The sequence below is a fragment of the Vigna radiata genome, unplaced genomic scaffold (assembly GCF_000741045.1).
Source record: "Vigna radiata var. radiata cultivar VC1973A unplaced genomic scaffold, Vradiata_ver6 scaffold_279, whole genome shotgun sequence".
NCBI classification, from domain to species: Eukaryota; Viridiplantae; Streptophyta; class Magnoliopsida; order Fabales; family Fabaceae; genus Vigna; species Vigna radiata.
Window position 1 is genome coordinate 387,826 of NW_014543804.1, and position 12,270 is coordinate 400,095.

General features: G+C 33.5%; 1 protein-coding gene across 2 annotated transcripts; it reads right to left on the reverse strand.

Moving 5' to 3' along the window:
* Positions 1 to 2,691: 2,691 nt before the first annotated feature.
* LOC106754800 (cytokinin riboside 5'-monophosphate phosphoribohydrolase LOG3) lies at positions 2,692 to 6,842 on the reverse strand. 2 transcript variants are annotated; one of them, XM_014636867.2, is made up of 7 exons: positions 6,460 to 6,842; positions 5,604 to 5,701; positions 5,403 to 5,433; positions 4,647 to 4,746; positions 3,301 to 3,371; positions 3,045 to 3,188; positions 2,692 to 2,957 (listed from the first exon to the last, which is right to left on the reverse strand). In XM_014636867.2, exons 1-7 carry the CDS (start codon positions 6,577 to 6,579, stop codon positions 2,862 to 2,864), a joined length of 660 nt encoding a protein of 219 aa, XP_014492353.1. In that variant the 5' UTR covers positions 6,580 to 6,842; the 3' UTR covers positions 2,692 to 2,861. The 2 variants fall into 2 exon arrangements, with proteins under 2 accessions (XP_014492353.1, XP_014492355.1); XM_014636869.2 differs by lacking the exon at positions 6,460 to 6,842 and adding an exon at positions 6,223 to 6,400.
* Between the last annotated feature and the right edge of the window lie 5,428 nt (positions 6,843 to 12,270).

Consider the following 12,270-nt stretch of genomic DNA (forward strand, 5'->3'; position numbering starts at 1 on the left):
ATAATTTTATAATTTTATAATTTTATAATTTTATAATTTTATAATTTTATAATTTTATAATTTTATAATTTTATAATTTTATAATTTTATAGTTTTGTTGGGATTCAATGAAAAATTTTCAAATTTGTGATAAACTCAAAACTTAATTAAGCGGTTGGAATGTATTTTAGTGTTTAAAAATCATGTCTGATTTTATTTATGAACCATGTTGATATCATATTTTATTTAATTGGTTGTTTTCTTTTCACTCTATGGACATTTTTAAGAAAAATTGCTAAATTAACACAACATAAATAATAGATAAATGACATAACAAAATAGGATAAATAATTTAGTTCAAATTTTACAGAGGATCGGTTGTTTACCTTTCATCTCAAATCCAAACTATCATTTAAAAATCTAAATTAAAGATTTGGTAATAAGTGTTCTTTCGAGAGGGATAAACCATTAAAAAAAATAATACTTGCTCATAAAAAGTTATCTGAAATAAAACTATGAGAAATGCGGATTTTAACCTTCAAAAATAGTTAACTTCTTCCAATATGTAATATGCTATGCAATATAATTTGAAATACATTAAAACCTCAGGAACATGAATGATTTTTCTTTGTGATTAATTTCTATATATTCTCAAAATAAAAATTTTTACACTATTACTGAATCAAAAACTATTCTAAGTATAATTTTTACAGAGATAATGACAATATATATATATATATAACAATACATATAACAGTATAACAGTCCTTTAGTGATTTTTCTTTGTGATTAATTTCTATATATTCTCAAAATAAAAAATTTTACACTATTACTGAATCAAAAACTATTCTAAGTATAATTTTTACAGAGATAATGACAATATATATATATATAACAATACATATAACAGTATAACAGTCCTTTAGTGATACATTCTAGTCAGACTATTTTTCTTTGGTTTGGGAGTAAAAGTTGATTGATGAACAAATTGAGAAATATAACACTTACACTTACTGTCATTATAAAAAGAAGTTCACCACAAATTAACACGTGGCTTTTTCTTTAAGAAAGTAAAGGCAATTGTTCTGTTAGCAAAAAGAGATAAATGACAGAAGAAAAGATTGAATAATCGGACATAATTAGAAAACTGCATTTGCAGATTCAAAAAGCTTCTTAGTTTCTGCATATGGTGAAGCATGTAGATAAGATAGAGCTTTGATGTGGATAACTTTCTTATCCATCACGCAGTAACATTGATCAAGAACTATCCTATGTAGGATGAAAGGTTGACAATATTATTCCACAGCCACCAGTCCTTTTAACTTGAGAAAAATGTATAGGAACCATAATATACAAACCATGTTACCTAACATGAAAATAGTACTTGAAAGGTGCTTCACAGGTTGGTGGTCCAAAGATGTGGATGTTTGCCAAAACCAGCACTGCATAACAAACAGTGAACCTTTTATTCTTTAGTTATTAGCCAATAATTGATTTCTAAATAACAAGATAAGTTGACTGATATGCCAAAGCAACTTCCCTCTCACCCCCTCTTTCTTCTTTTTTCACTCTTTGCTCTTAGATGAATAGGGGTAGCTCCTGTGTTTTATTCAAATATGATTATGAGCTATGTTCTCAACAAGTTTAGAATTAGATCAATTTCTGAGTACAATGTTTAAAGGAAGAAAAAGGGGCAAGAAGAAGTACTGCAGGGAACTTTGTGTGCATAATTTTGTCAATGCCTCCTCTCTTTTAACTTTCATAGATCACAAGAAAATATCTTCTCTACATAGCTGTATCTAAGTAGTAGGAAATTCAAAAAGGAATTTTCAAAATCTTATTGTAATCTTACCTTGGTGGATGATGTGTTTCTTTTAGTTCCCTCTCGGCCATGCCATCCATGTTTCAACAAAAGTTTCAATGCAATGCATCATAAATGTTGAGTATGCGGCCACTCAAAGCTTCTGGAATTAGCTCCTAACCAAAAGGCCCAACTGTACGAAGCAGTTCTTTCAGCTACTGGCAATTGATGGATGATACTTGGACCAGCCATGGTTATCATATCGTCCTCAGTTCCTTGCATGTGGCACATGATCCCTTAACTCAGGCCTACATGCAAATGGCCCCTCGCATAGTTTGAACTTTGAACCCCACTTAGTCCTCTGTAACACATGGCAATGTCACATTTACTTGGCAACTGAGGGGCCCACAGGCTGAAACATCATATGTGCATGATGTGGTAAACTGAATCTACCTTAACATTTCTTATACTCTGATGTTAACTTTTGGTGAGTAGTTCACAAACTGCAGCCTCTATGTCCAACTATGTGAGGAAATGCACTTTCAACCAGCTATTACACTTGCATTCAAGAATTGGCTGTTTGTGGGGTCAAATTCTTGTATTTTGTCTTTAGCTCACCAAAACTTGATAAAGTCTAAAATCTGCTCTCAAGAACATGTCTGTCACATAACTGTTAGATTTATTAATTATCAGCACTTTATTCAAGTTGAACTATAGCCCGTTGATTATGTTCCTCATCAAGACATATATCACAGTGGTTTTCTGTGTTTGCAGCTTTGCTCGGCCGAATAACATACCAGATGTTTTTATAAAATCAGATTACATTTTAAAGATCATTTCAACGTAAAATTAGTTGAGGTCGAATAATAAGTTGAGCAGACCCTAATACTTACAACTTAAAAGGAAATCAGTTTCACAAGGGAACAAAGTAATTTCACATATTCAGGTAAATCCCTTACAAAAGAAATTTCTTCTTTTTTAGAGTAAGAACAAAAAACAGAATACTGATATTCCACACTAGCTTCTTCCACCTCCAAAATTCTATCTAGAGTCATCTTCCGTGCATAAGAAGCAAACTCAGCTACCTTGAGATGTCATACTCTTCTGGATAAGTGAGTTGTTGCTCCATCTGCCAGCTCAACTTGGAAGCAACACTTTCATGACAGGGAACGTAGTCCTGTGAATTTAACACAAAATATATCATTTTCTGATTAATTCTGTGGAAGAAAAGTGTTGGTGGTTGATGTCATCCTATGAAAATTACCTCCAATTTCTTTACCAACTCTTTTGATGTTGGTGCTGACACAATAATGTGGCGGGCATTAGGACTAATAAATCCCTCTTCCACAGCTTTATCAATGAATGATAGCAACGAATTGAAGTATCCATCAACATTTACCAATCCCACCTGCAAGTTGTGAAAAAATGTCAAATCTCGTTAAGCTAAAAGAAAAGGAAACCTCCAAAGTATATATTAATTAATAATATAGGTCTTCAACAAAATGGTACAAGTCAATTACCGGTTTATCATGGATCCCAAGTTGAGCCCAAGTTATGACCTCAAGAAGCTCCTCTAGAGTCCCATAGCCACCTGCATGCATTTATCTTGCTAAGTTTATAAATAATTTAATACAAAAACGTAAGATAAGCAACCCATGATTGAGATGGTAATAAATATAGTAGCAGAAGAAAGAGAAACTGGAATTTATTATAACAGTGTGAGAACCAGTTTTCATTGTTGGTTTCATTTCAACCAGGTTGTCTCTTTCTCCACAAGTTTAGGATTTAACTATTCCATATAGGGATGCATGTAAGTAATGTTTACTTACTGTTAGGTACCCTTTGGTTTGTGTCAAAAATGCCATTATGGATGTTATAGCATGAAGTGAGAGGTAGTTAAGGACATGTATCCATTGGTTTTGTCTTCACGCTCTCCCTCTTATTTACTCTTGGAAATTGGGGAATCCACTTTCATACGAGGGATCCCAAGATAGAGAGTGATTGACAGCTTTGTCTTTGCATTCCTCCTCTATCTTCTCTAATTTTCAGCACTCAATTACTTTCAGAATCATAACAACTAAGAATTAAAAGTCTTTGAAAAGGGTAAGGCATTATTCCATGTCAGGTACAGGTGTTAGTTGGAAACGTTATCTTGTGATAGTTCTTCTTTAGCTTTACTTTCCCTTCACTATTAAATGCAGGAAGTTTGGTACAAAACACGTCATGATTCCAAGGAAAGTAGAGGCAAAGATAGTACTCAACCAGAACCACAGTTGCTCAGAGCTGCAGAGGTTTTGAAATTTTATCCACATATGTTAAGGCCTCAGGGAAAGTCAGGATCAGCTACTTCTGAAGGGTCGCTCTCTAAACATCGTAGCATTGGGATGTATGAATTATTATGAAAGAAAAGTCACAAACCGGTTTTGCAGCAGTGCCAAATTTAATTGATTAAAAATCTCACCAGTTTAATACTCCTTAAAATTACAAGTGCATGGTCCATTTATCCATAATCAAAAAGTACATGAACAGTCCACAATATTACGTAAGACTTCAAAACCATACATACATAAGTACATAATGGTTAATGCCTAGTCAACATCAACAACCTTCATGATTATGCGTGGTAAGCCTTTTTAATAATGTTTAGATAAAAATAAGTTTAACAAAGTGGAAAACCAATTTGTTGAAAGCTGAATAAGAAAAGAGCACAGGGAGATCAACAGAAATATTTTATTCAACTATTATTCTCAAAAGAATAAAAATCACTGATAAATGGTCAATGGTACAAGATAAAACTAGAAAGGTTCAAGCACCTTGATATTTCCACTTTTTCTAATGCAACCAAGAATTATCAGTTCATGCTCACCTGGTAAGGCAATAAAGGCATCTGAATGCTTGGCCATCTCTGCCTTCCTTTGATGCATATCAGCTACAGCCTTTACTTCTCCCACTGTTTCACCAGTTAGCTGCAAAAGGAACCATTGCACAGGAGATGGAGCAGATAATAAGATCAACAAGGGAAAAGGAGCAGCTAAGCAACTATGAGAGTTATGAGGGTTGAAGGGTTGTTTATTCCATGCTTTACCAAGCTATACAGACATCAATAATTCATAATCCGAGAGATTGAAACTAAAAAACAAAAACAAGACCAACAGAAGAAAATTTCTAGGCAATGAAAGAAAACCTGCAAAGGGAAAAGATGCTGAACGTAAAAGGATTTCACTTGCAAAAGGAAACAGAGACATAGACATATACGAAGCAGGGGGTAATAAAGACCTTACTGAAAACCAAAGAAACTACAGAACAAAGAACATATAAACTGTGGAGAATGGCAATACGTAACTAGAATACAATAGAACCAATGAGGAAAGTGGAGAAATAAAAGAAAAGAGTAGATACTGTTTGATACAAATCTAGAAAGGTTATGCAGATCTCTCAACTAAAAAGGTACTATATTTTCATTATAAAAAGCTCTCAAAAACACTATTAATTTATACCAAAACGTGCTCAAAGAAGATGTTCGACGAAGAGAAGCAAGTAAAATAAAAAGGAACAAGTTGGAAAATTTTATAATAGAGAAGAAAAAACTACAAGCTTTTTTAGCTGGTTGAAGCAGACATACCTCTCGAGGCATGAGTGTCTTGGGAATAACTCTGCAAGAGACAATAACATGACAAATAGAGTCAATGGAGAAAGAGACCAACACAAACACAAGTGGCTCTGATTCTTGATCGTCCCCTTCCACCCAAAATCCTTGGGAGAAAATAGAGAAAGAGAAAACTTTACCAAAAATAGGTTGTGAGGAAAAGAGAGAGAGAGATACCCAATGACATGCCGACCACCATCATGAACAGCTTGGGAAACCAAACCCATTAAGCCAATGCTTCCTCCTCCATAGACCAGATCAATGTTCCTAGAGACCTTCAGAGACCATTAATAACAACATAAACAATCTAGAAAGACCAGAGTAACAGAAGCAAATAAGAAGGTCTATGATAACACGATGCAAAAACACAAAAGCAAAACTGATGATTCGTTTGGAAAAAGGAAAAGGCCACTGAAAATTATTCTCCCACGCTCAATCAGCAGCAAGCACTAGTAAAGTCCCTGCCAAGTGTTCTGTCCATAGCTACTGAACTTAATAAAGTTCAAGAAACAAAAAAAAAAATGGATACTTTTTATGCTCAGAAAGGAGAAAGGCGCCATAGATATCCAAACACATGTGCAAAAAAATTGGGCACGGTTCTGATTGACTGACCCTTTGGTTTGTGAATAATGATGGAAAAGTAAAAAGAGACAAAAAAAAACTGCATAATCTAGCATTAAACAGAAGCTAAACACCAACTCCGCCAAAACAAAAAATCAAAATGAAATCTAAGAGAATTTCGACTTGCAGAAACAAGTTACAACTTGCAAACATGGTATGAACACAACGAACTTACCCAACTGAAATTATGAACGGAACTTGATCTTTCAAGACGTGATACATGACAAAGTTTAACCTTTTCCACCTAATCCATTAAGTCAGCTCACTTACAATGAAATAAAAAACCATGACACGTTCTTTTTATTAAACCCCGAATGAAACAGAAGGTTACTTACCCTTTTATTTGTCCAAAAGAAAAAGAATAGGATATGGGAAAGAAAAGCATAAAAGCATAATGGAATTGCATATGTACCAATTCATTGCCAAGCTCAATGGCAGCATCTTGATAGGTTCTCTTTTTGCCAGGGCTACTCCCACAGAAGACACAAACCCTCTTGAACTTTGACACCCTTATCTCAGCGTGTGTCTCCATTGGTTTGATGTAACAAGTTAGTATAGTACTACTCAACCTAGTTTATGCGTATGTATGTATATATATTCACACACTCTTCTTAGTGCTTGGGTACTGCAATGCTTTAACGATTTGGTACCTTCCCTTGTTGAAATCTTAATCATCCACCCCTGATGCATCCATGTGTCATGATCAACATTCTCTCAACTACACTAACCTCACTCAGTGGCTATTTTGCTTCTTCTGTGTTTGCTTTGCTTCACCACCACTCTTCAGTGAATGGGGTTTGTATATATAGAGAACAGCAGCACCTCATTGGGCATCGTCGCACGTGAGTAGTGCCTAAGTAGCACGCGCGGACTACTGTTGTTGTGCGGTCCCAGCCTACGCCCCCTTCTGTTCTCTTCTGTTCTGCCTAATCAACATTGTCACAAAAACATTCTTCCAATAACAAACAACATTACGTGTAGTGTAATCATCACGTTTTTTTTCTAACACCACCTCAATTGGTCTTCCAAACAACCTTAATTAATTACCACCTCGGATTTCTCATTTTATCTTAAACAATACTAATACTAATTATAATTGTACACACTTCTTTGCATCTTGCTCAAATTACTCCATATGAAAATTGTATTTTTTTTTTACTTGAAATTGAGATTTTTCTCAAATAATATTAATATTTGTATAAACATGTGTAATGTAAACTCCTGATCGCAATTCAAAAAGATTATGTAATTATGGAAGAGGAAAAATAAATGTATTTTTAGTTTATCATTTGGGTGAATTGTAAATGTAATCCTTAAAAGAGTAGTGTTGATAGGTTTGTGACATTTTAAATGTATGAATTGTGCCACAATAGACATTTTAAATTATGAGTATGGGATATTCAAATTTGTATTACGTAGGAAAAATATTATTAAGCACTAAACTGTTAGTATAATACTAATATTATTATTGACATTATTTTCATTAATTATTTTCTTTTCTTAAATCTTCTTCATTTCCTTTGTCAAAGACATTGTCCATGTTGATTTCCTTTTATCATCTACCATTCACTATCTCGTTTTCTTTCTTCCTTTTCTCAATTTGAATACTCCAAATTCCAACTTCACCTAATCGTCTTTGCATTGTACTATTGTGCCATAAGATTTCCCATGGTACATATCCTTCGTCCTATAACGAATAACTAACTTCAGACGGTTGAGAAAATATATTTTTATTTTTGTTTTATTACTATTTATAAAAATGTTTTATGCTATTTATAAAATGTATATAATAAATCATAACAACATTAAATTTTTTTGCGAATTCAGTTGAGAAGAAATTAAAATATTATTTTTTATGTGTAATATGATAATTTTTCTTGTAACATTTGGTTAGAGATTAGTCATCTATTAATTTGTTATTAGATTTTTTTTTTTAATTGTGAATCAAAATAAACGTGTGTTACTTAATGTGTACATTAAATTAGTTTAAATTGGGATAAGGATGGATATATACGTAATTTAACAAAAAATAATTCTTTATAAAAAAAATTATCGTGTTTCATTACTTTATTATTATAATTATTTCCTATATCTAACTATGTAAGTTTTTAGTTTGATTGCTTTGGATATTTAATTTATTTGTATGTCTAATTATACAGTAAGTTGATAGTTTGATTTTCACTTTTCATATTTTTAAGGTTTAATACCTCAATTGGTCCTCTAATTTGTCAACTAATCTCATTTTGGTCCTCTATTTTGCAACAGTCTCAATTTAGTCACAAATTTTGAAAATATGATCACATTGTATCACATCTGTTAAGTGACAGCAGACGGCGTTAAATTTAAGAATGATGATGTGTGTTATTTGATGATGTGGATTTTTGTAATTAAATTGTGTGTTTTTTTAATTAAAAAAACAATGATGATGTGACATTATTTACTTCCAATTATTTAGATTAGGGATTTAATTTTCTGATTGTGCGAATTAGGGATTTGATGATGGAATTGGGAATTTTATTTGCTGAGTGCGAAAGAAAGACGAAGACGAAGACGAAGTGCAATCTTCGACAAGACGAAGAGGATCCATGGAGTTTAGAGAATGGTGTCGAGGGAGTGATGAACAAGAGGCAGTGAGCAGCCAAGCAGCACACACCTCCACTGTTACTGGCAAAAATGTTGTGTAAAGAGAGAGATAAAAAAGAAAAGAGAGAGAGCACCACCGCTGTGTAAAGAGAGAGATAAAAAAGGGTTCGTTGAAGATTTGGTGAAGATTCCTAGCAATTGATTCCTTTTGAACTTTAAAATTTTTGTACTTCAAATTGATGGGAGGATGGGATTATAATATTCCAAGCAAGAAAGAAATCTTACCTCAATTCAAACACCAACTCTCCAGCACAAAAAAAACTCCAAAATCCACCTCACGGAATCCAACTACCTTCTCATACGACACTTTTTAAAGGAGAGAGAAAAAAGGAAAAAAAAATTGAATCTTGCAGGAGGTCTAAAACATGAAGAATTCAGAAACAGGGGATCTCGTGATTTTTTTTCAAAAATCTCATCTCCCCTCTCTGCATTGCTTTCCCTGCAATCTCACTCAGAATAAAGCGAAGAAAAAAAAAATTTTGTTATTCCTGGTTGTTTCCAAAGACCCAAAACAGTGGAAAAAAAGGGAAACAAAATCAGAATTCAGAGCTCAAATCGAAAAATTAGGGTATTCCGGCCAACATAGGGCAAATTTCCGGTGTGATTAAGCTCGCCAGTGACGTTGTGTGGTTCAGAGAAAATCAGACAACCCAAGAAGAGAGTTTTAGAGACTTGTGACAGAAAAAAAAAGGCTTGCCCTTAAATCTGACGGCTTCCTCATCCACCAAAGCAATCCATTTTATTTCACATTGACACGTGGTAAATACTAAACTTACAGCTCATCAACATTAAACGCCGTTTGCTAAGACTTAACGGATGGGATGCAATGTGTTCATATTTTCAAAATTTGTGACTAAATTGAGACTTTTGCAAAATAGAGGACCAAAATGAGATTAGTTGACAAATTAGAGGACCAATTGAGGTATTAAGCCTATTTTTAATAATATCTAGTAAAGTAAATGAACACCATAACTGTAATCTACAAATAAATAAGTTAAATAAATTAATCTTTATTACGATAAATATATAAAATAATTTGAGAGAAGAAAGCCTACTTAAAATGAATCAATCTATCTAATCCACAAATTTATTATAGATCAAACCAAATTACACAATTTTTTACTAAAAGAAAATAAGCCACATTAAGTTAATTTATTTTTAACTCAACTCATGATAAATCAATTTGTATGAGGTGGATTAAGTCATTTTGATATCTAATGGTAAACATTTTGAATTAGTATATAAATGTTAAAATAATGTTTCAAACCAAAATAACATAAGAAATATGTATTGCGCCAATAAACCTTTCATGCATCTAACACTGCACACATTAACAATATAAAACCAAAATAACATAACAAATATGTATTGCACCAATACACTTTCCATGCATCTAACACTGCACACATTAACAATATAAGTAACGGTAGGATGATGTTAATACTTCGGCAAGTGTACCGAATCCTATCAAGTAATAATAAAACGGTAAGTTCGAGTATCGTTTTCCAAAGGACTTTTAGGCCTAAACGTTCGTATGAATTCTTGATTTCTTATGACTTGATTGAACGAAAATTAGGGTTTTAAATGCAAGACAAAAATAAACATGCATGCAAAGATTGATCAATTGACAATTGAACTATATGGATGAATGGTGTTGTTGGGGGTTTATGATTTCATCCTAATCCATTCTCATATATTTACTAATTCTACTAAATTCTACTTCTTTGTCAATGTTAGTGCCACTTTCTAAATTCCCCTAATTCCAATATCTTGGTAATTAGAGTCTAATCCTAATTACTAGTTTACCATGTCTAGTCTCCCTAGCAATTGATCATGCATTACATAATTCGCGCAGAAGTTTAAGGCAATTGGTCCTCCTATCCATATGTCTAAGCAATATTGCTACCAAGAGAATTCCCTCATGTCTAGACCTAACTATACGTGTCAATATAGATAGAATCAAAAGTCATGCTATTGATTAATGTCTTAAGCAAAGCATACAAATATAATGGAGGAAAAACTCTAACAATTGATAAAACAAAGCATATGAATTAAAGTAAGAATTTCAATACATGAGAGTTTCAATAGGATTACATCATTCCCCCAACAACAAAGGGGTTTAGTTCACCATAATCATGGTGAAACTAGATGAAAAGAATGAAAAGTATGAAAAGATAACCCTAGAATTGATAAGTTGGAGCTTTTGCATCCAAAATCCGCTTCCAAGGAGTGAAGAAAGTGAATATGTGTCCTTTATCCCAAAAGATCCCCCTCCGGGGTCGTGCAAATCTATTTACAAGTTCTTAAATCGAAGCCGAAACTAGTCTAGACCCAATAGTCCACTGCACGACGGTGGGTTCATCGCCCTTTGATGTGTACGATACTTGACATCACCCCTCAGCGCTACCGCCTGAGCATCTAACAGAGAGTTCCCTGAAGGTTCCACCTCCCGACGGTGAGGTTGACACTTGTACTCACCCCTCAGCAGCGTCGCTTGAGCTTGTGGCAGAGAGTCTCTAGAAAGTACCCCAACCGGCGGTGGTTTCACCACCCGATGGTAGCTACGACTCTTCTTTACTTCACTCTTCCTCCTTCTCTTAAGTCCAACTCCTATCTTCTTCAACTTCCTTCGTTCAATTCCTGATAAATCCTGCCAAATCATGGAAAAATCAAGCATAAAACCAAGAAAACAACCTTTGACTCTCTTATTCTCTAATTTAAGCAAATTGCATGATTTCAAGTTAATTCTAAGTCATAAAGGGTGCGTTTAATGTCAATTTTAAGTATGAAAATAACGGTTTTGAACCGTTATCACAACCCTAAACTTAGAACTTTGCTTGTGCTCAAGCAAAACTCCACAATTCATCACAATGGTTCAACTCATTCCAAAACCAATGCTTCAAGACAAGTCATCACTCAAGTTAGCTCATCAATAGAATTTAATCAAGATGCACACATGCTTCAAATCAACTCATCATAGTGTTCCAAAAATCGCATAATCTCAAACAGATGTTTTCTTATGAATGACCAATCAACTAAGCATAGATGAAATAGTGAATTCATGGAATCATTCCTCACCAAAAAAAAAATATTTCACTCAATCACTCAAGTGTTTCAAAAGGTTCACTCCTTCCCTCCACTATCCACATGTCACATAGAACAAAATTGCCTTTCATTTACCACAATCAATCATCATCACACATACATGCCATCACAAGGACTTTTTTCAAGGCTTATAATGTGGTTGGGCTAACAAGAAAAATTGGTTTTTCTAGATCACAAAATCCTTAAGTTAAGAGAGTTATTTACACATTCATATTTCAAGCACAAACTCTCTTTTTACCAATCTCACTTATTCCCAACTTTCCATTTTCTTTTGCATTGAGCTTTTCTTTTCATGCTATCTTTTCTATCTTTTTCATGCTTTACTCAACATATTAGCTCAATGCTTATCTTTCTTTTAATTTCCCAAAAAACCCCAAACTTGAACCTTTATCAATACCACACAATAATTCTCAACTTAACTTAAGGTAAAGACTTTTCAAAAGGGGTTTTGTTGACGGATTGGCAAGTGTACCAA